Source organism: Gavia stellata, chromosome 7 (assembly GCF_030936135.1).
Source record: "Gavia stellata isolate bGavSte3 chromosome 7, bGavSte3.hap2, whole genome shotgun sequence".
Classification (NCBI taxonomy): Eukaryota; Metazoa; Chordata; class Aves; order Gaviiformes; family Gaviidae; genus Gavia; species Gavia stellata.
The window spans coordinates 39635044-39662304 of NC_082600.1; the positions used below are offsets into that span (position 1 = coordinate 39635044).

General features: G+C 38.0%; 1 protein-coding gene across 1 annotated transcript in view; it reads right to left on the reverse strand.

Moving 5' to 3' along the window:
* Nucleotides 1–369: 369 nt before the first annotated feature.
* Nucleotides 370–27261, reverse strand: part of LOC104255936 (cytochrome c oxidase assembly protein COX16 homolog, mitochondrial) — a 51414-nt gene continuing 24522 nt past the window's right edge. The window contains exons 3-4 of the mRNA XM_059819263.1: nucleotides 14585–14647; nucleotides 370–766 (exon numbers count right to left, since the gene is read on the reverse strand). Coding sequence (XP_059675246.1) covers nucleotides 650–766; nucleotides 14585–14647 — 180 coding nt within the window. The 3' untranslated portion in view covers nucleotides 370–649. The remainder of the gene's footprint in view (nucleotides 767–14584; nucleotides 14648–27261) is intronic.

Here is a 27261-nt window from a genome sequence, read left to right on the forward strand (position 1 = left end):
GCTTGCACAAAGGTATCAGTAAACTAATCACAAAAATCTAACCACAGCTAAACAAATGTTATTTGACCAACTACCAGCTGACACTCTGTACATGCCTCTATACAGTCAAGTTCTTGGAAATGAAATACAAGAATATTATTTAGCCAAAAAAATTGACTCACTGTTCTGAACAGCTCATATGCCTGTGGAGTCCCTTCCACGCTTAAGAGCCTGAAGTCATGCAGGGGCTCCCCGAAGCAGCATTTATCTGGTCACACACATCTAGATGACAGCACTGTTGTTCTCATTAGGACAACTTCTGGTACTGACAGTGACTCCTGAAATGTTACCCCTTGCTGAAGCATCTCAGTTTTCAACAATAGGGATTGAAAAACAATGGGATATTCTGAGTAGAATAATCAGCTATTTTTTTAATTGAGAATTCATATATACAGCCTGTGGAACTCTGTGCAAATGGATGCAAACAAAGGGCTTCATATAATACATGGCCTTCTGGATTGATCTCACAGTTACTTATATGTACACCTGCATGAATTGCTCAGTGCAATCCCCCTCTCCCACGTCTGTTCCTGACACTGGATTAAAAAATAAGACAGTCCAGCCTGAGACTTTTTTTTTTCCGCAGAGGCACCAAAGTAGGCTTGCTCAGTCACTCTGTCTTGAGATGGGCAGCCTCCCGCCGTTGCTTCTGAACAGTCCTGGAATCTTCCCACAGACGGGGTCCTCTTATGTTCTCCCAGTTATCCAAGTCAGACTTTTGCAGCTTCTGCAGATAAACAGCAAAAATAACAGTGTCACCTTGACAGCCCCGTGATTTAAAGTACGTATTATTCTAAATTGTTTTCTTTTTGCACAAGAAACAGTATCACTACTGGGTTGATGAACGTTCGCCTACGCTGCAAAAGTTCAACAACAAGGAAAAAAAAATTGGGAGTTATCCATATAGCTACATAAATGACTAGGGTGGGCACTAATGCATCTGCTTATCAGAAGATAATGTGTAGGACAGGAAGCGCTATAGCATTTGAATACAACTGAAGATATCTTTTATTCACTTTTTCTTTCTTCTCTCACCTTGTTTTCCAGATCTGTTCTTCAACTGCAAGTCTGCCAAGTACTGAAGTAGTAGGAGTGATAAGCATTGGTATAGCTCAAACACAAGATTAATAATTAGTGAACTGAAGAATCCTGCCAGCACACATACAATGCATACTGGAAAAGATGAATTATCTAGCACAAAGAGGGCCAGTAACAGTGCAATCCCCTTCAACACATGTGGTTTTAACTTGAGAGAGGTATGCGATGCTTTCTGCTGCCTAGTTTCTCCTGGCACCCAACTATCACAGATACGTCTCTCACTAAGTCATGCATGAGACATGCTAACTGGCCAAACTGCCAGATACTTAAAAACTATCTAGATTTTAATTACCTCCTTGCCTACTCTTACCATCCCCACTCAGAAGTACCAATGACCGCAGTATTTATCTAGCTTTAGAGGCGCACAAAAATGAAGAACAGGCGCCCTCCTGACCTACCAGGTGTTGCAGTTGAGGAAGACAAACACATACTGCATCTTCACAGTCCTGCTGGCAGAGACAGAGAAGTCCCTTCCCAGCAGACACAGACCTCAAGTCTCACATACCAGCCTGCACTCTGGAACGGCACGTCAGGCATGACGGGGCTCTGCCAACAGGAGACTGAGGAGGGGGTCTGCACCACCGCCAGAAACAGAGCTATTCTACATGCTACTGAAGAGGGCAATACTGCATACCATTAATGATACGTACTGCAGTGGGATAGAAATCTCTGACTTGTGATCAGGGCCTCATCTCAGCAAATGCTGTAAAAATACACCAGAAAATACTTAACCCTGCCCTGAGCCTGTGGTCTAATTTGCCTGACATCAATCATCCAAATAAATGGCAAATGCTTAGGGACTTGAATAGTAGTCACAGAATAATTCAACAGATAGAACAAACCTGCTGCTATTAGTTCATGTTATGTAAAAGTTTTCTGCCACTTCTACAATTGAGGAAATTGCAATGAGGTTAGTCAGATATCAAAAGAAATTAGGCAACATTCAACAGAAGATATACGAGAACGCATGAACAAACAGCAGAATTTCACAAGGTAGGAGCAACTGAATTTTTTATACAGTGGAGTTGGCATAGGTCTTTCTGAAGAATTGTCTTCATTACTTTATACATCTTATGATTAGCTGGTACTTCATTTCAACTGGAAGGGATCTGAGCTGACATGGAAGAAGGGAGAAGGAGGGAAGGTACCCATCATCCCACGCAGCAGCGACTATCCACTCTGATTGCAAATTCAGAATTTAATATCTGATTCTAATGGAAGCTTCAAGGAAACTACACTGAAAATAACCTTGTGCTTTAACAGAAGGGAAGCATGCTGATTTTATTAAACACAAAGGTACCACACAGCTGTGAGGATCTAAACTATTCTCAAAGGTGCTCAGCTCCCAAAGTCTGAACAAGAATCAACATTTAAAATATACACAACAAAACTTGTAGTACCTAAAGATAGGCTACATAAAGAAGTCTATCAAAAGAGACATGCATACTGGAGATCTTTACCGAAAGTTCGTATTAATCCGCCCCTGAAATTTCACAAAGGGTTTTCAGAGAGGAGGTTTGTCCAAAACAGGAAATATTTCAAAACTATACAATCTAAACAAACCAGTACAAGAAAGTATTTCGGCAGTTTGCAATGGAAAGCATAAAGGTACCTGGAAAACACACTGTGATATACTGACAGAATAAAACAACCAAGGGTTATGTACAGTAAATGTCATTGCCTCAAACTACAGAACAGACGAGATCTATTGACAGAGTTAATTTTTGTCAATTAAAATACAAATAATTAAGGATTCGAATGAATACGTAGAGAGACTGTATTTTTATTTTTTTATTCTCATTGTATTTATAGAGATCATTAACATTTTGTGTCATGTATAAAGACTGTGTTTGATACCTTGCTGCAATTCAAGAAGAAAGCACCTTCCTTACTGGCACATGACAGTATCTGCAAAAATTAGTATTTTACGGGACAGGTATCTGTTCAGTCATCAGAAGGGAGCATAATCAGACAATCCAATTTTCTAAACCAATGCTATCAAGTTTTGAAAGAATAGATGACTCCTGTTGCATGTGGATAAGCATAAGAAGGACTATCACTGGTGAAAGGGGACCCGAAAACCTGTTCTGCAATGGTTTCCTACTCTATAGCTATTTTCACATGTATCTACCTATGCTGGTTCTGACTAGGACAGAGTTAATTTTCTTCATAGTAGCTAGCAGGGGACTATGTTTCGGATTTGTGCTGGAAACAGTGTTGATAATTCAGGGATGTTTTAGTTACCGCTGAGCAGTGCTTACACAGAGTCAAGGCCTTTTCTGCTTCTCACCCCACCCCACCAGCGAGTAGGCTGGGGGTGCACAAGGAGTTGGGACGGGACACAGCCGGGACAGCTGACCCCAACTGACCCAAGGGATATCCCGTACCATACGATGTCATGCTCAGCATATAAACTAGGGGGGAAGAAGAAGGAAGGGGGGGATGTTTGGAGTGATGGCATTTGTCTTCCCAAGTAACCGCTGCACATGATGGAGCCCTGCTTCCCTGGAGATGGCTGAACACCTGCCTGCCCATGGGAAGCAGTGCATGAATTCCTTGTTTTGCTTTGCTTGCATGTGCGGCTTTTGCTTTACCTATTAAACTATCTTTATCTCAACCCACCAGTGTTCTCACTTTTACCCTTTGGACTCTCTCCCCCATCCCACCGGGGGGGAGTGAGCAAGCGGCTGCGTGGTGCTTGGTTGCCAGCCGTGGTTAAACCACAACACTACCTCACATACAACTAAATAAAACCTAACCTTTTTGCTGGGTCATTGACATGAAAATTCTTACAACAGTATTACCCCAGGATAAATGGCTACACTAGATGTAGCTCAAAGACACGTACTTAGCTACGTTTTAAATTAATCTTAGCACCAAGAATAAGACCGAACTGACAGTCCTTCTATTGATTAGGTGCAGCACAAGCTGCAAAGTTACACAGCTCCTTCAGACTGCCTGAGCTGTACAGTGAGAATTCAGGCAAGCAGCTAGTTCTGCTCCCAGATGAAGTCAACCTCTTTCATTCAAACTGGTTGGGCCTTTTTAATGTCTTATTTTATTTCTTTTTTTCTTTTTAGCTACGTGGACTCTGCCCACCTAACTTCATGGACACATCACATAAAGATGGTAAACTACTTCCAGCTTTTACTAAATTGAAATCCATATGAACTGGCAGTCTAAAAACCAAAAAGCTTTTTCTCCCAATTCAAATGTACTAAATAGTCAATCATTGGAGACTACAATGAAATGTAATCAGATCAGACCAGCACCACTATTCCTGCTTGTCTCAAATAGCCCAAAGGATATTGAAAATTAGCTGTTTAAAGTAAGATCAGTGTAGTCCATTAAATCTACTGATTCACTTCCTAAATCAGCTAAACTGCCTCTTAAAAGTACGGGACTGACAGAAGCTGTAAATTCAAGAAAAAAATGCAGCTATGCAGACAGGCACAGTGTATAAAAAAAAAAGTTTAACCGTTTGCCACACACTTCACTTTTAAAACTTTTGTTAAATAGCTTGCCTGGTGCAAAGGTACTGATAAGGATGTAAAGAGACCTTCACTTCTTAATTGCTGGTTCAAATGCCTGGCTTGATATAAAGCAAAAGCCTTAATCCTCTGTCAGCCTTAAAATAAAATAAAATTTAAAAAAAGAGTTTGAATTCTACTCTTGCAGGATAGTCTTCATTCCACAATAAACAATCTGAAATCTGCAGGAATTCATTTAGAGCTATTGGTGTTCAGGCCGAGTTATTCAAGGTGGTCACTTGCAAAAAATATTTGGCTTTAGTCTCTGCTTCCCACCTGTAAAAGGAGGGATAAGAAAATCCTGTTTACTTTACAGCTTGATGCAAGATTCTGTGATGAGCACCAAAGAAATTACTCTAAATCAGAGAGACAATTATTTCCCATCATTATAGTAAGCAAACCCATTTGCAGATAAAAGGTGAGCCAGGAAAGAATATCCTCATGGCTGAAAGATACAGTGAAAGAAATGCATTAAACCAGTCTGTTTTTGCAAGGGTGTCAAAACAGCTTGAAGATCATAAAAGATATATTGAGGACCTCTATGATGATATATAGATGCAGAGTTACAGAATTAAGGCTAACACTGAATCTGCTGTCTTATGCGTGACTGAAAATCTTGACTTTATCATCACACTGATAAGGCCTTATTGGTTTTTTTTACAACTCTTTCCCAGAGCCACATTCTGACATCTCATTTTCTTAATATAAACTTGGTGTTACTTACTTTGTTTAGGATGTGACATAATTTAATATCTGCAATTGGTGATTCAATTATCTGTGATTTAATAGCCTGTGATTAGTGATTTAATCCTCAGATTAAAAAGAAGTATTTTTTCCAACTAAAGAGTGTTTAGTTTTTATGTTATTACTACACAAGCAAGTCAGCAAGCAGCATGCCATGGCCAGAATAAGGGGTTTTTGTTCTTTAAGGGAAGAAATGTTTGGGGTTTTTGCATGTAAGCATCCAGAGAGCTGCTTCTCTTTTTGGCTTTGCTAAAGACTGGCAAAAACTGCAATGATGAAACCAACAGAGGTTTTGGTGCTAACTTCAGTGGGATCCAATATCATTCATTGATGGCACAATTAATTAACCTATGGTGAACCGGTTTAATGGACTCTTTCCCCATCAGTTATTTTCCCTTTAATTATGCCAGTTCAGCACTATATGGGGCTGTGCACCAATCAGAAAAATTAAATAGATTAGGAAAACAAATACATACTGTTTATGAATGAATCCTATTTAAGTATAAGACTATGCAAACACTTGAACTGGCACAGCTGAAGGAATCATTGGGTGGAGAGAGAACAGAAGCATCTTCAGGTGGCTATGTTGTAAAAGATGTGCATCAAGGAACTGCACCACCAATTTGTCTGTGCATCATTTTCCCAATTTGAAGAATGAGACCAGGACTTACCTCCATGTCAGAGGTGTCATAGAGTTTAATTAACGTTCACAGAGTGCTCTCATAGTTTTGTGTGAAGATGCTATAGTGATACAAATTACAGAGTAAACCAAACAATTATAGCACTCGGTTAGAACTACATGACTACATAGCCTGGAATTTTTAAAATAACAGAAAATAGCATTAGGCAGATAGACTTCCATCTAGGAATCAGGGTTTGCCATGATTTCCTCCCAACTGACAAGCAGTTTCCTTTACTTAAAATGAAGAATGTCTTAAAAACTACATTGAATCTCAGATGATAACCCAGTGCCATTTATGCATTACAACTGCAGATAATCCAAGATGGACTTCTCGGTCCAAAGGATTCACAAGCTCTATGGGTAAAGTAAGGGAACTCAGGCATGGGTCATTTACTTTCAGCTTATCTTCTTTTCTTGAGCAAAAACAAAACTCTGAACATCCAACATAAAGAATAGCATGACTGCAATACTACACCTTCAAGATCAACCACCTAAAATTCAGTGAATTCCTCTTTTAATTAAGCAATGAAGTACATTTAGGATAGTTTTCATTTCCCTTGTATATGCAAGTTTGATCAAGCTATGGTTAATGTGCCCCAGAAAGAGAAGTGCTGCTTATTAAGGTTTATCTCTGAATTTACAGCTTGGGAGTCCTAGCCAAGTCAATAGGACCAAGGAATTTCCCAACTTTGAGTGGTTGATCTTGCCAACTTTGTATCATATTGAACTTTGTAAAGGTATGTCCCAGTTACTGCAGCAGAACCCTCTAGAAGACGAGCAGCAAGGACAGACTTTTGGGATGTTTGCAGGCTCTTTCTCAACTATATAAAGGTGAGCTTGGTTGAAGGGGATATGTGATCTTTTACAGTGCAGGAGTGCAGTAAGAGCAAAAAGTGACAGTTCTGTGGCTGGTAGGAAGAGCATATGGATTTCCACAGCATGGACCTGTCTGGAGCACACAAAAGCCTCCTGACACCACAGAGAAGGTTTATTTCAAACATCTTGCTAGGACTATGAATTCTTGGAAGTGTGGACAATATGCCTCTATCCTGGCCTCAGTTCAGGTAACATTCACACAGATTTAGTGTCGTTTAGGACTTTTGTTTCTTATCTACACTTCCCTGCTGATTTTCCACTCATCTCTCTTCCAGAACTTGCTTGTCAATTTATATGCTGAAACAGAATGCTTTTCGCTGTGTAGAAACTATGGTTTTGGCTAAACATTAACAGAGCAACTTCAATCCTTTCAGCCATAGTTTTTTCAGTGACATCAATGGCTACTATTTGATTTGTACTGTTGGGCAAATTTCTCATAGGAAAAAAATCCTCCTGTTTCTTCTTTGTGGCTAACATCCCCTGTCTATTTGATGAGGATAGTAATATGAGTGTTAGTCCCCCGCTATATTGCCAGTGACAGTAAAGCTGCTTCTCAGCAATACTGCTGAATGTACAATACACAAATAACTTGCGAATAAATCTACCTTTCATTCTACCAGAACCAACATGTCTTCAGAATCAACTCAGAAAGACTTCTATCTGAGAAGGATCAAGGCACCTATCTAAATTTTTACAAGAATGAAGAGGAAGTTTTAGAAGGTAAGGTCTGAGGTCTTTCTATGTTTGGAGGGTATTTTGTTTTGAACTGCATCATGCTTAAAGACTCTATTTTCACATTAGAGCTGTAAAATGGCACAGCAGGACACTGGCTCTCCAACGACTTGCTGGGAAGATGCCATGAACAAGATGGAGTATTACATATTGAACTGCCAACAGCATTTCCCTCAGCCTCTGAACTTCCCAGTGATTTCTCCCAGCTATATGTGGGCAAAACTCAAGTCTTACCAGATGTACATTGAAGGCAGAGGTTGAAATAGGGAACTTTTCCATTCAATTTTTTTAAGTTTGATTATTTAGTTAAAAAGCATGCAAACTCCATGGTCAGTCACCACCATCATCTTGCATCTCATTTTTCAGCTTGATCAGTAAGCCTCTTAGGACAGACAGCGACCCACTCTCTGATAGTAACTTGCTACTGCAGAGTACATTTGTACAGTATAGTTTGAGCATTAAACAAAGATGGGTAACAATAATTTGAGAAGCAAAGAACATGTGAGAATTGTATAACAACCTTTTAAAGTATTTCAAATTTAGCCTGAGTGTCCATGTGGACATCGTCTAGAAGTGCAGTGGGAGTCACAGAATGTTCCAGATGGTGTTTATGAAATTGGCCAAAGAAAAAAAACTAAGCAAAACAAACAGGAAGATATTCTTGCAAAAAGCCACTTTGCCTGGTTGCCAATACAAAAGCTTCCTTCAAAACTATCTTCTTCAGAGACAGTCAATGAGAGGCATGTATAAAGCCTCAGCTATGTAGTTAAATTCCGATACACTATACTAAAGTTAATTCAGAGATATTTCATACCAAAGATCTAGCAATTCCCCACTGGGGGCCCATTAGTATGACAGAAATGCTTAACATTTCCACCTAGTCAGCTGCATAAGAAAATGTTCCCAATACTGCCTGGTAGCAGCTAGCAGCATCCCTTAGGACAATAAATGAAAGAATTCAGACATGCTGTGTGGATGCCACTTTCCCTACTCAAACTTTTTTTTTGTGACTGAGCCAACACACAGTGTTGGCCCTAACATGGTAAGAGTTGGTCGGTTCCTCTGGGATTAAAAAAAAAGCACACAGGGAGTGCAAGCAGGTACAAAGGATTCTATTTTGGAGAGAGGAGAAAGGGTGAGGAGAAGAGATTATTTATAACAGGCATTGGTATGTCCCAACCATGTTTGCTGTCTGATTGCACTGTTAACTGCCTCACTTTCTTTTCCATCTATGAGAAATCAGTGTCTTCTTACGGGATAAGAAAAGTGCAAATGCAACATACATGAAAGAAACAGCTCATAGTTAAGGAAAATCCTGTGCAAAGAGATATGTAATAAACATGACCGCGAAAGAATTTACAGGACTATTTAGTAGAGATGAATTCCAGAAATAAGACCAGTAAAAAGCAATACCCTGTGAACTTTCCTCTGGAGGTTAAGTATCTGTCTTTCTGCAAGAAGGCTCTTCCACCAGAACTCTTCCTGTGCTATACCCATCACCAAATTCCACCTTCTTGTGTTTCTTTGATCACATTCTGAAGTATGTCACACAAGACTCTTGCAATATCAATAAGAAAAGGAGCAAACAATAGCTTGGCTATGGACTGTACATCCACTCAGAATAAAATGTCTAGCACAAACTATTTTAACTGAAATCCTTTCCCAGTTTCCATTAACGATAAACTAACACCACTTTGTCCTTCTCTACAAAACATCAAGTGATGAAGACTCACAGTGAAATAAAAACTCTCAAGACCATTTTACAGGTGAATAAACTGAAATGCAAGAAAACCCACTTGTCCCAGACACAACCTGGAGGACAGTCGGAATCTAATGGCTAGGCTGGACAATGCACCGACAAAGAAGAGAGCATGGAAGGGACCGAGTCATTAAAGGGGGAAAGAAGAGTATCTCAACCTCATTTAGTGTCACAACAGCCACTAAGGAGGGATTTTTCCCCCAACATCTTTGTCATCTCTCAAATAGCTCAAGGTATTTAGCCACTAGTATCTTCACAGACACTGAAGTAAATCAATTCAATATGCTAATCTGTTAATTCTGAAACAACAAAATGGGTAATCATCTGGTACTGATAATGGCAGCAACAAGATACTTGCTGATTTCAACTACCGGTATTCAGGAATTACCTTCCTTCTAGAGTAGTCGTCATGTCCACACCCTTCAATGCATCTTTTTAATGCTTTAAATCACTATGTTACTACACTGTCCCTTCCTGAAAAAAATGTTTCATCCATTCTGCTGGTGCTACAATCCCCGAAGTTAAGTCAAATGATCATTAAGTGGCTTGAATCTTTTTTAGAAGAGCTTATTGAAATTCTTCTTTTACTCTTAAGACAATAAATATACAGGTTATATTCCCAAGCCATCTCTCCATATACTTGCTTTTACTTTTTGAACCATCCTGAATAAACATTTTAATACTGCAATTACAGTACTTTTGCTGTAATTGTCAGGACAAACAGTTACACAACATTTGTCCAGAGCTAATGTTGACCTTTTGTGATTTATCAAATTATGAGGAAAAAAAAATGCTCAATATTCATATACTTTAAGCCACGAAAGCAGCATGCTCTAGACTACTTGCAGACCAGCATACTCACTCACTTATAAAGTTTTACAGTTTTGATATTCTGAAAGACAGAGAATCGCTTTTTCTAGCTACTGTGTTCAAATGATGTTCCCACCTATTAATAATGGAACTTACTTCTAATTTTAGTATCTTTGCTGCAATAAAAAAAATAATCTTCAACAGCTAGCACTTTCTTATTATGAAGGTATTTATATATAACTAACCTTTTTGGTACCTTTAAAAATATTTAAATTTTTCCATTTCTTTTAAAGCATTTTCTCGAGCCCTAAGTTAATATATTCCGCCTGTTCTACAACCTAACCCATTTTTAAAGGCCTGTTCAAAACGTGAACACCAGAGTAGATCCAGTATTTCAGTACTAGCCTCATCAGTACCACACTCAGAAGTAAAATCACCTCTTCCTACCATCTACCACTCCTGTTTATATTCATAAAGACTGAATTAGTTCTTTGTGCCACAGCATCATAGTAGAAGATCAATCTGAATTATTTATTCACTCCTAAATCTTTTCCAGAGTTGCTGCTTTCCATAATGCAGTCCACTTTGGCCTGTATTTCCAGTTTTTTTACACAAATAATTTTGGCTACTTTAAAAACATACTTTGCTCATTTAATGGGCCCATCTTACCAAGTAATATGAACAGTTCTCTGTCCACGTCTTGCTATACTTTTACTATTTCAATACTTCCATGTCACTTGCACATCAGTAATGATTTTACAATTTCTTCCAAATCACTGAAAAAAGTACTTAATATCACCCAGATTTGTCCCAACTCTCAGGGAAAACTTAAAAATATCATTTCCCTGCCCAGTGATGATTCCCAGAGAACCATCATTCCCAGATTGAGATTTTCAGCAGCCATTGAAGTCTTCCAAGCATTTTCTTGGAACTTGGGTATAAACCATCAGAGCCTAATAGATATTAGTAACATCTTGTTTGGTTATTAAGAGGTTTGGAAGTACATCCCTTGTCTCTTCTGAGTTGAATACAAAGGACTTTTTTCTCTAAAAGAAATACAAATATATTTTTTGAATGTCATTACTTTGCCAATATGGTTACTCATGATTTTACATCCGCATTATTTTATTCTTAGTTTGCTGCAACACCATCCTCTTACCCATATCCTTGTCAGCTTACTTATCAGACAACTCTCTGATGTCCTCAGTACCTTTTATCAATCTTCTCTGCTTTATAATGTCTCATTTACTGTTTCCATAGCTATCCTTCACATTTTTTATTTATTGTGATTTTTTTTTTCCTCTGCCTTCAATTGCCATTGGTTCCCACTGGATATCACATATTTGATTCAAACTTAACTAATTTTTCCATTGTAAAATGTTACAAAATTCTTGTCAAAGATGTCTTTATTTGCTTGAAAAACCCTAAACAACAATTCTTTATTTTGGGGTCTGATGCAACTGACTGAGGCCAGATTTTTTAGTGTGTACTAGACCGTTAATTTCACAGAAGTACAGAAACCAAGTGCTAGAATAAGGAATGTTATTTTGAGATTGCATTTAAACCATTGAAAAGGAATGTACTGTGATTGTTAAACATCCAGGAGAATGTTTTTCACTCATCACATTAATCAGTTTTTTATGGCCCTCTTTCAAACAATATTTTTGTGCTTTCACATAAAATATTCTAGGCTTTTGTCACAGGTCAAACACCTGACACTTTTTACAGTGTGTTCTACAAGGCCCAGCTCAGCAGCAGAACTACATTCACATTAGTACCAGTGTCACTAGTGGACAAAGCCATGATTTATTAGGCAAAGGGGAGCAGCAAGGACTAATTGGCCATATGAGGACACATAAGTATGCGACAGGAATGCATAAACAATGGACAACATATACAAAGGTAGCTTTGAGAAGATACAATTTAGTAAATTAGAAGGTGAGAAAATGTCTTTATTTTAATTTCCTCACAGAAAATTGATTAAATCTGTGATTACAACTTTCTTCATCACCACCTCCACGTTGGAGACAAAATGCAGACTTCAACATGTTTGAAATATCAGAAATGTCTTTATCTTTTGCAATATGCCCATAAAGGTGTATGCTTATAGCAGAAATTATGACATTCTAAAAGATTTCAGTATATAGTCAATACGTACATTTCTGTAAGGACAATAAGATATTTTTAAAAGTCTTCGGGAGGGCCAATAGACATTTGCATGCATCAGGCAACCATGCCTCAAAAGAGCTGGCTTGGTATCCTCAGCAACAGCTGCAGATATAATGCTAATGATATTGTAAAATAAGGCTTTACAAATCAAAACAGCAACTTTTTTTTTTAACTGCCCTTGATCTCTTATCATACCATATTTAGTAACAGCCACTAGTGTAATCCTCCAATGTGACCTATATATAGAATTAGAAGATGTTCTTAAGAGCTGTATTTTGGACAAATAAAAACATAAAGAAAGGGGAAAAAACCCCACCAAAGACCCCCTAGCCTGGAACACATGGCGTCCACAGAAAACTAATCTCCTATATGTCAGCTGTAACTCAGCGATTGGTTAGATTTTGTCCACCAGAATATAGAGGTAACATTGACTAATATTGTCACACACTCAGTGCAGAGCCTGTAGTTCCACAAGTTTCACTGAAGCAAGAAATGAAAATGCCTAGTGCTTGCACATTGGTGCCCATAGTAAAGTATACATTTAGATTAGAGTTCAAAGCAATAATCTGAATCTATTTTCATTATGTGGAAATGCAAATCTATTTGTTTTGTTGAACTGGTCTACCCTTTATAACACCCAAATACTACTTTGGAAGAATTTTGGCCTGGGAACTCTCTGCAGTTTAGATAAAGTAAAAAATAAAATTGCTTCTGTCATTTCTGTCCATCAGGAAGGAGCCTCATTACCCAAGTAGGCTTGTAATATGTTGTTATGCCAGTTGTATTTTTTTACCATTGATTTATCCATAAAGCTAATGCAATTATAGACATTTAAATATTATCCTTCCAATATTTATTTATCTTCTGGAGAGAAAGCAAGGCATATCTGACTACAGATCAGTTGATTTTGAGGTTAGGTAGTGAGTTAAACAGAGAGATGTGGTTCTTTTTACTGCTTGTGGTTCTTCCACATAAATAAATCAGAGCAGCCTTACAGTATACTCTATGGAAAGTGAGAGAGACAGTAATCCCAGAGACAATCAAAACTTAATGGATTTGTATGTTTTGAGTTTCCTATGGAGCTTTCCATATGTACTCAGGGATCAAATATTTTTATTCCCTACACCATAAAACACAGTTCTCTGTAGAGGGGGATGGCCCAAAACTGTTTGCAATAATGGCAAAACACTATCACAAACCTGGCAGGTAGGCAGATGTTCTGTGAAATTAGGCATGTAAAAATACAAAAGGTAAGTTACATTTTTATTTCAGACAAATCACAAAAGAGTAGTATAATAGAAAGGTTTTATTAGCAAGACCATGTACTGCCATTTGGACACCTAAGTATGACAGCTATGGGTGCAATCAAGCTCTTCAAAGGCTTGTGACAGGAATGTGGTATGGGAAGAAAAAGAAAACCTATGTTCAGCATAAAGACCATAGAGATAAAGTATTAGCTGGACATTTGATACAAGTAATTTTAAAACATTAAAAATTATCTTAAATAGCTGTATCCTTTGTTTCTGGATACAGGGAGGCTGTTTCCAGTTTTCTTAATATGGCTTTTTGCAGGCCTGAAGATTTATGAAACTCTGGATATTAAACTGACCAAAACAGCCATTTTGGAGCTTGATAATGTTTGAAGAAAATGCATTGTTGAGGAAAGAGTGAAATATTTCTCTATAAAATTTTCTGAAATAATGAAAAAGGAACAGCAGTTATTTGAAAGATACACGTAAGTTCCAGAAGCAAGAAATAATGGAAAGCACATCAAGCACGTTGTTCTGTAATTTGGTCTAAAGATCATCAGAGCTCATGTAGCAGAAGTGTTGACATATACATATACACATTTCGTCTAAGGCCAACATCACCTCTACATTTATAGACTAGGTTAACCACAGAAACAGTGGAATTTATTCATATCACTGTACTTGACTCCTGGACATCAAAGTAAAGCTGTGTTCAGAAAGAAGCACTGCATGTTCAAAAACCTTTCTTTACATAAAACCTTGTTTTTATTGGACATCAGTGAGTCAAAGGCAGATGGCTGATCTAATTTTAGTTAGGGACAGATACAACCCACCAGCGGCCAGGGTAATCAAGGGTAGCCAAGGTTATGAGCCCCAAGCAACAAATTTATTTTACCTCATATTCAGATTCCAGTGTCACAGTGTTCTGTTTTAATTTTTCTTTCAAAGCTGGATCAACCTGCAAGAGAAACAAGAATACAGCAAAAATGTTTGCTTTTAAGAATGTTTTTTTTTTTAAAGAAATCATAACCTCAAATACACTAAATACTGGTACACGCAAACCCCCCTTTCCTCTAAATAAGTTTATATGCTGTTTGTTCAGATACCAGGATGATGAGCACAGTACAAGAATTGGGCTGAAAAGAGACAGGTCAACAACCAAACTTCTCAAATAAAAAAAAAATCTGTAACTAGCCCTGCACTTGCATCACCTTAGATACTTAAATCTGTAACTGTTTAGTTTGAAACTGTCAAACTAAACAAAGCCTTAAACAAATGAAACAAAAAAGACCAATAAAGAGAAAATTGTGATCACATTACACATTTTACTCCTGAATGTTGTGTTCAGTGAATAGGCACACAATATATTCTGGTTTTCAAAGTCTAAGCATGAGTCAAACTTCCAATTTTCTGGCAAACACACAGCTCTTTCCTACTTTTGATTCTGCACCGACAATGCTGGTGATTCCTGCCACCTTTCAGAGAAGTTTGTTCAAAGAACAAATCTAGGAACAGGAATGTCAATGAACCACAGTGGATGTGTTCCACGCTTTAACTTCTCCTGAGCCCAGAAGAAGTTATGTTCATCCTTCCCTTTGCTAAGTAATATCTGTCTCCCACAGGCCTAAGAGTAGAAGCAAAGGGGAAAAAGATAATTAGCATTCTTCGTGCTTAGAGAAAGCGTTTTACGTTCTCCTCAAACAGACATCAACCACATATGCAGTATTCAGACACAGTCTTTAGGCTAATCAATTAAAGTATCAAATAAATCTACCACGAAAAAACATTATAATTTTTAGATCTTAAATACAATCAGTGTTAAACAAACTAGATGTGTAAGGAGACTGGTAACGTGTTTAGTGGTACAGTAGTCCAACTACGACTAGTTCAGTGATGAAAAGTTGTTATTCTTAATTTGCTTCTGCTTGATCTGAATGAAAAGGGCCCAGTTACCCTCGTCACAAACAACCTCAAGTGTCTATAAACAGTCTAGTACAGAAAAAGGAGGGAACACAAGTAACAGAATTTGCCTGGTCAATGAGAAGATCCACCTTCAGGTTCTGCCCCAATACAAGCTCCTGATCCTCAAAGGTACTTAAAATACACACCTATTATCTGTATTGATGGGAATTGCTCTGAGGAATTCCCCTAGGCCATGATGTTCCCCTTGATTACAGACACTGCCTGCCAGTTAGTATGCAGCCTGTGAGACCTCAATTCCTAAGGATGCTCAGGCAGGCAAGTCTAACACCATCTGTGCATGGCCAGAGGTTTGATCTCCCTATCTGATCAGAGATCTGGCTATAGAAATACATGCATTTACAACCTCCAGACTCATTACGCTTGGGAACGAAGCCAAAACATCTAAAACGGTTAAAGTTTGTACAGGATACAGCTCCCACCTTCTTTGTAATAACAAAAAAAAAAAAAAAGCTTGTAAAACAAGGTGCTGTCTCTGCACTGGCGCTCTACATCAAATAAAAAATGAAATGCTACATCTCTGCCTTGGCATTCAAGGCCTCCATAGAACTGCCCCCTCATTAAAGATGGATGGCCTCTCTCCTTCTGTGACCACGACCTCCAACAACAGCCATGTTTCATTAGAACAATGAACCCATTCATCACACGTGCAGAAATGTGAACTCTTTGGGCACCCAGACAGTCTTTGGAGCTTGCTTTCACAGAGGTAAGAGTGATCGTGGACCTCACTGTATTCAGAACTAAATACAAACTCTACTTGTTATGCCTGGTGTTCTTGCAATATATGTATGGGCAAGGGGAAATAAATGCTCCAGCAAGTAAAGAAGCAAGAGAGTTTCATTTCCTCCTATGTTTACCCTTCATATAATAGTAAGGCACCCAAGATAACATGGTTGGAGCAGCATTTTTACATAATTAACCACAGCCAGAATTTAACTTACAAAGACAGCTTAATATCCCCATTATCAAATTTTGTTTTAGCAATTTTTAGGGTATTTGTTTAATGTGTGGTGTTTGTATGGCCACATTTGTGTAAGGTAAAGGGAAACAAGCAGTGAAGTTACTGCTGCTTCTCCTCCCTTCCAGGCCCTTCTGTCCTCAGACTTCCTCGTGTATTCATTCTCCTCTGCACAGAAATTGAGTCATCTGCACATTCTAAAGCCTTGGTTGCAAACCCCTGATTTTCAGTTGCCAAATGGAGACAGACAGGTTACAAATTGGTTTCAGAACAAATATGGCAGTTGAGAAAAGTATATTATAAAGTTCTGTTTCCACAGTGTTTGTACCATGCTGCACTATCCTTGCAACATCACAAGAACAAAAAAGGAAAACTGAACGGTGCCATTTTCATTCTGAAAAGGCAGATAAACATCAATATGAGCCACGATCATAGATCATAATCAGGGAACACTTGACATGTGGGCAGACCAGACCCAGGAAAGCGTCCATGCCAAAGGGGTATCTCCTTTATATTACACATCTGCCACAAGATCCAAATACAAACACATACATTTTACTTCCACGATGACTGCTATGCCAACACACATACTGCCAAATGAGCTATAAGTGTTCAGCTATGTACTGGCAAATGAATCATCAGCTAAATTATAAATACAAATCTCTATTAGTAAAAACAATGGGGGCAGCAGACAAAGAACAAATGCCATAACAGCCTGGCAGCGTCCTCTGCACCATTATCTAGAAGGCAGGAAGGAACAGAAAACAATATCCCTTTACACTAGAGGACTCCGTCTTGTCAGGTAAAATCTCAGATTCTCCTTTAAGATCCATTTAAATTCAAGCTTTGTCTCTAAATATGGAATTCAAAGATGAGTGGACTTATAATTACAGCATAACTTCCCATTAAAGTCTTACTGAAAAACTATTGAAATACTTGATGCAAGTATTCAGACAGCTTTCATGAGATGCTGTCTGCAAGGCTTTGAAACCAATACCGTAAATATAATTTTTCAAGGCTTTATTTTTTTTTTTTCTGAGGTGTGGGGTTTTTTTTCCTATGTAGCACTTGTGCCAAAAATGAATGAAACATTTTCAGAGTATTTTGCACTACACAGGCTTATTTCATATTAGATCAATTGGAAATGCAAGGACAGGTATATAAACAAATCTCAAAGTTTTCAAATTAGAATTTTGTCCCATTTCACACTCCACTGTTCCTTCAGATTTACCCTTACTTAACTTCAAAAGGTTCCCAAAGATACAGACTTTAAAAAAAAAATTCTTAGGTGGCTAAAAGTAATAGGGGTTAAGCACAAAAATATTCTTAGAAATCTTAGTAGGCAGCTATTTGAGGCTGTAAGTACCTAAAAACCTTTTAAAATCTGTCTGCCACTTCTCATTTTAAAGCTGATATTTCAGTTTTTCAATCAGTATCTGGACAGAATTTCTAGGTGGAAAAAAAGGTGCACCTTGGGGTGCAGACAAGGGGCATCACTTCAGAGCAAAGCAGGAATACCTGGTGCTTGCAGCCCCTACCAAACCAGGGACTCCTTTAAAACTGTTGGCCTCTCTACACTCATTTCAGTAAAGGCAAGTTTTTGTTCGTGACAAATATTTTTGGTACAGATATAAACCTAAATGTGCCGCTACTAAAAAAATTCTCTAGCTAACAATTTTGCGCTGATCCTCAGTGACCACAGTTCATTTCAGTTCAGAAGCAAGTAATACAGACAGAGAGTGACTGTGAAATTTGTGAATGTCACTAACTTTACCTCCAGGATATGGAAAGGATCACTCTTCCACAGACGAATCCAAAGAACACCATCATTATCCCATTTTGATATTCAGAGAGCTGGAACACCTCTCCTATGAGGACAGGCTGGGAGTGTTGGGGTTGTTCAGCCTGGAGAAGAGAAGGCTCTGGGGAGACCTTATTGTGGCCTTTCAATACTTAAAGGGGGCTTGTAAGAAAGATGGGGACAGACTTTTTAGCAGGGCCTGTTGCGATAAGACAAGGGGTAATGGTTTTAAACCAAAAGAGGGTAGATTCAGACTAGATATAAGGAAGAAATTTTTTACGATGAGGGTGGTGAAAACTGGCACAGGTTTCCCAGGGAGGTGGTAGGTGCCCCATCCCTGGAAACATTCAAGGTCAGGTTGGACGGGGCTCTGAGCAACCTGATCGAGTTGCAGATGCCTCTGCTCATTGCAGGGGGTTGGACTAGATGACCTTTAAAGGTCCCTTCCAACCCAGGCTATTCTATGATGCTATGAACCACAGGAATACAAAGCAGATTAGCAGTGTCACTCCTGTTCAGCATTCAGAGAGGAAGAGCAAGCTGATTGACGTTCTGATTTTCGCGGTAGCATCCCAGTCATCCACAATACATGTATGCCTGGATCTGTAATTTAAATAGCCCACTTTCACAAGCAGCCTCTCTCTCAGCTATAACCATTACTATTTATTTGTCCACTTACTATTTGTGGCCTTGGGTTTTAGTGCAAACCAAGTCTCGAATATATTACATCTTCTAAAATCAAGGGTTCAATTACTACACAAGGAAACTGTCAGGAGACAACCATGTTATGAGAAGAGGACTGTGCTTTTTAACAGTCTCCTCTCACATAAGTCAGTACAGGAAGTTGTATACTTGTGTCCAGAGACTGGCATGTACTGGCTAAATATTTGTATGCCAAAGCCTTACAAAACTTTCCCTCTAGCAGGCATGTCCAGAAGGCAGTAGAAGATGTTCCTATCCTAAAACTAGTTAGTTATTTTTACTAAAACACAAGTAACCTTTCCTACCCTATCCTCTACAAAATAATATCCCACTGAGAAAGATTTCAGCTTTTACTTTGAAAATGGTGAAGGACGATGGCTTGAATGTAATGAACATGAATTAAGCTTTTTTTTTTAATCTGCTCACACCAGCATAAATAGATGGGACACAATTCTCCTGCAGTATCCACAACACAGAGAGTCCACAAAATGACTGTTTATATGAAATTCTTCATTTTGTTCTCCCCACCCATTTTTTAAACTTAGAATAAACCAGAACCACCAGTTCTGTCTCTCTCAATAGAATACCTTCTTTGAAAACATTTATCATATGCCTAACTCCTCTAAATGGAAAATCAGCAATCTTGTGTGGATCAGTCAACTTTAATCTCCCTTGAGAAGAAAAGACTCCCATAAATTGTTGCAAAAGTCCATGTCACAAATATTCCAAATTGTGGTTTATGAGCAGAGTGAGAAGCTGTAGACAAGAGAGGATAAATCCCAGAACTCAGGAAATGCAGTGTAAACTACAGCCAAGCTGAGTTCTACTTAAGGAATTAAAGGAACAAAGCTTGTAAAGGTTGTAAAGTACAACAAAGTTTGTGCTTATGCCAAACTCTTCGGCATACAGTCTTTGGTAACAGAGAAGGGCAAGGCAAAACATACCATTTCGTGCAACTTCATTCACAACATCCTTTAACTGCATTATTTATAATATTTAATACATGAAAAACACTTTGGTAAGGCTACTGCATACGCTTGGATAGGAACACTTCTGAATACTGGGGAGACAGCTGAGACTAGATGCAAAACTGGGCTTTTTGTCCTTTGACTCTTTCCTAAGATCTGCATAGAACACAGACAGTTAAACAAAAAATATATTTCATCCAGGCTCTGACAGAAATCAATGCAGACATTTCCAAAGGAGCAATATAAAATCTTATTACAGGCAGCAGTTCCCAGAGTTACAGTACAGAGTGCACCAGTGATCTCTCAAAATCCTAATCTTCTACTTGCTTCCAGAAGGATCAAAAACACCCTACAATCCCAAACTCTGGGCCATACATCTTCACATGATAATGCCATGGGAAATGCAAGTTGTTATTATTAAGTTAAAGGCTAATATGACAACCAAACCATGCCATACTTCAGCAAGCACTTAAGCCTGTCTAGATTTCTCATATAAGGTCATCAAACTAACAAGGGTTCTACAGCCTTCAGTTCTAAGAAGAACGTACTCAAGCATTTATCTATGATTTGTATGCTTTCGCATCCAGCTTGATTTACAGGTACACATTTATTTATTTGATTTATAAAACATAAATTAGTGCCCTAAACCTTGGCTCTGAGTATGCTAGCACAAATTTCATTTCACAGTAAAATTCAGTGTATAAACTGTTCTTTCCGGTATAAAATAAAATATTCCAATAAAGAAAAAAACCCCCACACCTCCGGAACTAACAGCAAGACCCTTGGTGTTTTTGAAGGGTCCCTGCAAGGAAAAGCAAAATTTTGCTGCATGCATAAAGATGAACCAGCACCAAGTATAGACCCAGCCACACCTCTCACCTTAAAGTCAGAACGGCAGAGCTCTACAATACAGGATCTCGAAGCTGGCATTCCTGGGCTTTGCTATATCTTGGTTTCCCTGCAACCCAATAGTACAAAGGGAGGAACTTGCCGAGTATTCTTTGCAGTTTTTCTCAAATTTCCTTTTTACAATCTTCCAAACAAGAAACAAAAGTGTAAGACCTCCCAGGTGAATTGGATAGAACATTCTGAAGATCATTGGTGTAAACTATGCAAGAAAGGCAAGAGTGCTTCAGCCTGATTTACTATCAGAGGATTTAACGTATTTATTTATCATCACAGAAAGGGGTGAAAAGTAAGGCAATAACACGTCCTTTCCTGTGGGCCAAAATGTGAACTACTGGTCACAAGAAAAAGTCTTAGCCCAGAACAAGAGTTGCAGAATTTGCTGAGTTAGCCATCACAAAATATTGACAGAGAAAACAGCAAGAGGAATAAGATGTCTATTTTAAAAACATTAAAAGACAATGTGTCAAGGTGCCTTTGTAAAGCCTATTTAGTATGCTATACCTGTCCTGCTACAGCCACTTAAACTTCATGAAGTACAGGACATAAACTAAACAGTTATCAGTTCAGAAGAAGGAAATGTTACATAAAGCAGTACTTTAAAAAGTCCTTTTCTTCTCCTCAAAGTGTGGGTATAATTTACAAAACATTAATGAAATCTACTAAAAGATTAAGTTCTTAAATATCGGTTTCATCACCCCTTAACTTTGCAATATTTTAACAAACCTCTCAAAATTCCCTAAAATTCATCTGCTGTTAATATATGTATTTGACATTTACATTTTCAAATGTGTTTTCTGCATATTTCAGTTCACCCATCACCACGTTATTTAGTTAATATTTATTAGTACAGTGTTAACCAATGTATGCAAAAGGAAAGTTCAATTCTAATACGAAAAATGTCGAACTCCTGCATTCAGAATCACGGGATCTTTATTGGCAAAAGCAAAAGTTTTACTTTTAGTCAAAGTTGCACAAATACAAAAGGACCTTTAATAAGAGTTCTTGAATATTTACTAAAGAATGATTTGCTGTATCCAAATTATAGCGTTAATTGGTTCCATCTGTGCCAACTTTCTGAGAGTAATGGACATGCTCCTGAAAGCATACCTAAGGCGTATGTAAGGACTCACATAGAGTGTGAGTTTGTGATGCCAGTATTTAGGGGAAAAAAACCTTTTTGCCTCTAAATGGAAGATACTTAATAGCTGGAAATAATAAAGACAAAATACAACTTGTGGATGCAACTCCTGCAGTGTCAACATTTTTTACCATATTTTTAAAAGATTGCTTTTGAATGGCTATGTGCCTACTGCGCAAGTTAAAGCTGGAAAAATAGTGCACATATAGTTTAAGCTTTTCCTTATCACTCCCTTAGTCATATCCTAACTCTGGACAGAATCAACCTCTTTGTGGTAACTCCAAAAACCAGAAAGTTCACTTAAGTTTCTATTAAAAGCAGTAACTTCAAGAGAGAAATTGTGAATTGGCAGTTGAAGACAGCACGCAAGCAGTCTATGTTCCTCTTGTGTTAACCTTTTCATTACTGTACTAGCAGTCAGAATAGGATTGGAGAGGGTGTCTTCTTTAGCTCCATACTTCAGCAGAAATACTTGTGTTCAGGTGTTCACTGACTGTTCAGTTAGGCTTGTCCTGGTAAACTAGTTCTGGTAGCAGCTTACTTTAACAATATAGCAAAACCAAAGGCACCAGACAACATCTAAACCACTACCTTCCGCTTGGTGTGTCAGTTCAGAAACACAAAGGAATTAATTTAAAGGGAAAAGTCTAACTACCTCAAAGGAGACCAAACCTTAAAGCTTCAATAAAAGCACTGAAGCTTCAATAAAACAACAAAATCAAAACACCCCAAAAAACCCCAACCAACCAACCTTCTCATGTAGGAACAGAGATAGTCTCATTCTTCAAATGTCATGTAAACACGTAATACAGTTAAAGGAATGCACAAGCACACTTACTTAGAAATGCTTTCCTTAATCAAACTTAAACGTATATAAATATGTATGCTTTTTTTCTTTTCTAAATGTGTTAAGTTAATGCCTAAGCCCTGTCTTGAGCCATATGACAATACACTTGCTACCATCATACAAACAAGTCCAGCTTTCACAAAACAATAGCAAGAAAATATACATCAAATTTTTTTCTGACTCAAAATGATCAACAATATAAAACAAAACCAAAAAGTTTGGGGTTTAACCCTAAAAATTGTTTTTAATTATCTTTTAAAATGTAATTTTAATTTATAATATAAATCTCAAAACTTTCTGTAAGTACTGAAACAAATTTTCACTTTTGTATATCTATTTGAACAGAAACAATTTTCAGAATTCAGTGCGAACTTACCAAAATTGCTTTGGTTGTCCTGAAACTGCGTTCTGCAAATAAATCATGTACCAAGAAATCCCCCAGATACCAAATTCTAGTAAGTGCCATCTTAATTCTGCATGTGTTAAAGGAATTAACACTTCTCATTCTACAGTTCATATAGCATATATGTAAAAATACTTTCCACACTGACATCTAGTGAAGTTTTACAGTAAGAAGAAAAAGCCTATTCTAATACTTTGCACTTACAGAAAGCTTTGCATCTTCCAAATTACCTATATTTTAGATTACTAGAATTTGTACATCATACACTATTTTCTTTTGAAAGATATTTTGCCACTATTTTTAATAAATAACGTGTTTACCTGCCAAAGGGTCAGACATTCTGATGGGTACATTAGAGAAAGTTACAATGGTAAGATCTGGTGTAATTAAATTTAAAACACGAGTAGCAAAGTTGCTGTTTTCCTATTATGCCAGATGTACTTGTAAGGACTAAACATCCAACATTAACAAAACAATTCTACTAAATTCAGTGGGAATTATGAATGAAAAAGATTTTAATTCATACACTTCAGATATTAATAAGACAAGTCATCTCTCTCTTCTCTATGCAGTATCCAGAAAGCTTGTATTCCTACATTCTCTCTGTAATCAATGAAGAAAGAGAGGTTCCTCTGGGAACTAAATTAGTCTCCTGCTCTGAATCATCCCAGAGCTTACGCTTGGTAAGCACACATAGTCTTTGAGGGTGCAGAAGTGGAGGGACTGTTAGGGACAGCTTGTGAATTTCTTGACCCCATAGCTGCCCATCTACTTGCACAGGGACAACATACAATCTCAGATACCTTCTACCCTCCTTGAGCTGCACTCCAGGGAGGCAAGACATTATGTTGTACCAGCTACAACATTAATTTGAGCACTCATTAAGGTTCTAAAGGCAAAGTCTCATTTTTATGCCTCATCAAAAAAAGGCAGTTAAGCGCTGCCTGACACAACATGCAGGAGGTTCAGTGCTGACTCCAGGGAAAATGTATCACCTATTGAATCACAAGCGAACCTATAAATGCTTTCTGCAGTGACAGATATCTGAAGAGAGACAGATTATGCATTTTCCCCTCTCATTAGTGGTTGTATTCCAAACCTGAGTTTGGGCTCTGCTTTTTCAGACTGCCGCATAGCTGTAGTTTGCAACAGAACCAGCTGACGTGAGTCTTTCTAGCCTCAAAACACAGAGGAGAAGAAAGGGAAGGTCCATTTAGACAGAGATCGCAATTAGAATGGAAACATTCCTGGGCAAAGGGTTTTCAACACTTTCTGGGTAAAAACTGTAGTGATCTACAGGTCAAGAAGTACAGAAAATCCAGGTCTAGGGACTGGGACCCCAGTACTTCTATTTGGGCTTCAATCTGCTGACACCATGGCTATTGGCTTCACAAGATGAGTCTAGAAAGCTAGATGTCTTCTGGTGCTTGAGGGAGGTGAGGGGAAAACCAGCTGGATATTAAATTATGTTTTGGCTAAAAGCTGCCTGAAGCTAAATTACACACTTGTAATCACTTCAAATGCAAGGCAAAAATACTAGTAATTAATTGTGGCAATGTGACAGGATTTAAAGCAACCAAACAGAATTCTTGGTAGTATATAAAATGTAAAAATCTGAAATCTATCAACATGTTATGTACTGGAATTAGTTCCACTTGCAATGGCATCAGAATCAGTTTCTCCAGTTAATAACCTTCTCTTCATCTGAATCTAATCTTGACAACAGAAACACCATCAAGAATTATGAAATGGAAAAACAGCTTCTGTTTAAAACAAGGAACTCTTCATACTTGCACTCTGTTTTGTATTTCATCACAGAGAAGCTCAATAATCCACGGTACAGCTGCCAGATGCCCAGGTTTCTCCAGACACAGCCCTTTTTTCCACACAGAAATTCTGCCCAGGCAAAAAAAAAAAGACAAATCTGGCCATTTGCCTGGAATTTCCAGATGCTGGGCAGCATAGTCAGGTGGTAGCTCTAATATGGCTGCTTGATGCTTGGAAATCCTGGACAATGTAAATCCTCCGGGACTTTGTGCATCAGAACAAAGAGTTACCTTGTGTGCAGAACATAGCTAGCATGCTTCCTTTACTGAGCACTCCTGAGAAAGACATGCCAGATAGGGTCCAAATTCTTTCCTGAATTTTCCGGACATAAATATGAAAGCCCTCACATGAAGCACTTACTCTAAGGCAATCGAAGTGCATCCACAACTTGCATACACATATGAGAAAGTTGGAACAATGCACAGGGCCACCAAGGTATTTCCTAGTTCAAGACAGGTAAATAGCAATGGGCATATACGTGTTAGTATGCACATCTGAAGATTCAGAACTAGATTTACAGGGACATAGCACCCTGTTGTGTAACAAATCCACAGCCTGAATTAGACTTCTGGAATCCAAAAGAACAAAAAAAAAAAAAGGGCAAGAGAAGATAGAAGATTTAGATGCTTAGAAAGGGGATACACACTGGGCAGCAACTAGAGTAGCAGTAACTACAGACAGACAAGAGGAACGGCTGAAGAGTTTGTCTTCATCCCACATCTCTAAGTACTAGACAACTTATCCTGAGATTCGAGAAGATACCTCTTTTCACTTAGGATTCATAGTCTTTAGCCATCTCAGAGTGAGGTGGACCAGGTTTTGTTTGTTTTAAAGAAAAAGAACAAATCCCTGATTTCAGAGAAAGAACAATGCCCTGAAAAAAGGCGGCCCAGCTTCAAGATATTTACCAAATACTTATTTGATAAAAATACAGAAATTCTAAATGGCATAGGAATTAAAAACCAGGTTTCCCCTACTTCACATATATAATCTAACCACTAGGTCACAATCACATTTTCTCCCTCATTCTTCCAATTTCTTAACTATTCCATGAGATGAGTTTTAAAATTTCTTAACTATTCCACTAGAGATGAGTTTTAAAAAGGAAAGCTGATAATGCCTGCAGCTTCAGGTGATCTACAAATTTATGGTTAAGGCATGTTTCCCAGTGAAAGGAGATGTGCCTTGAAACTCTCATCCCCATGCTGGGTACCTGCCCTCTGCCTGAACCTGCATCCCTACTTCTACAGCCATTTTGTATGAAGCCTCACAAGTTGTATTCAACAGCTCACTTAGTGGCCCTCACATCTCAGCTAACAGATTGAGGAACATCTATTTAATGGAGCCTAAAACATTTTCTATCTATTTAATAGATGCCAAGCTATGCAGCACCATGAAAACTATGCTAGTAGAGAGCTTGGCCAAAAGCAAAGTTTTAGGCACATAAAGGATTTTCAGTACAAAAGCGATACACATCCAGGCAGCTGCAGAATGGAAGTTTTAAGAATTAAAACCTTAGCTCTAGACAGATATTAAACCCCTAAAACTTTAAAGTCATTTTCCCCAATCTGTATAAAAGGCGCAAGACATCTCTGCCTCTCAGAGACATGCCCTTTTTGATTCAATGATGTTTATTAATGTATCCTTACACACAGGATATAGCATGACATCCTAGTATGGATGGCAGAAAAACTGTGCAATTTCTACAGTAGTAGAAACCACTGCATACATGGAAACTGATAGGTAAGGACTTTTCTTCGTTTAAAAAAAACTTACAAAAAAGTTTGACAAGGATTCAGGGAAATGCTTTACCATGGGAACCCTGAATATTATTATTTAGGGTCTCTGGCCAAATTCAGTATCATTAAGAATACATTTTCATATTCACTGCCAAAAGATTATGCTAGCACAGTATTACAAGACTGAAACTAAAGATTCATTTAAAAACCAGGTATTTCAAAGTTAAAAATTAGTACAGCTTTAATTCTTCATCAGTGAACACACATGTTACCAAAATAATCTCTGTATTACTATTATTA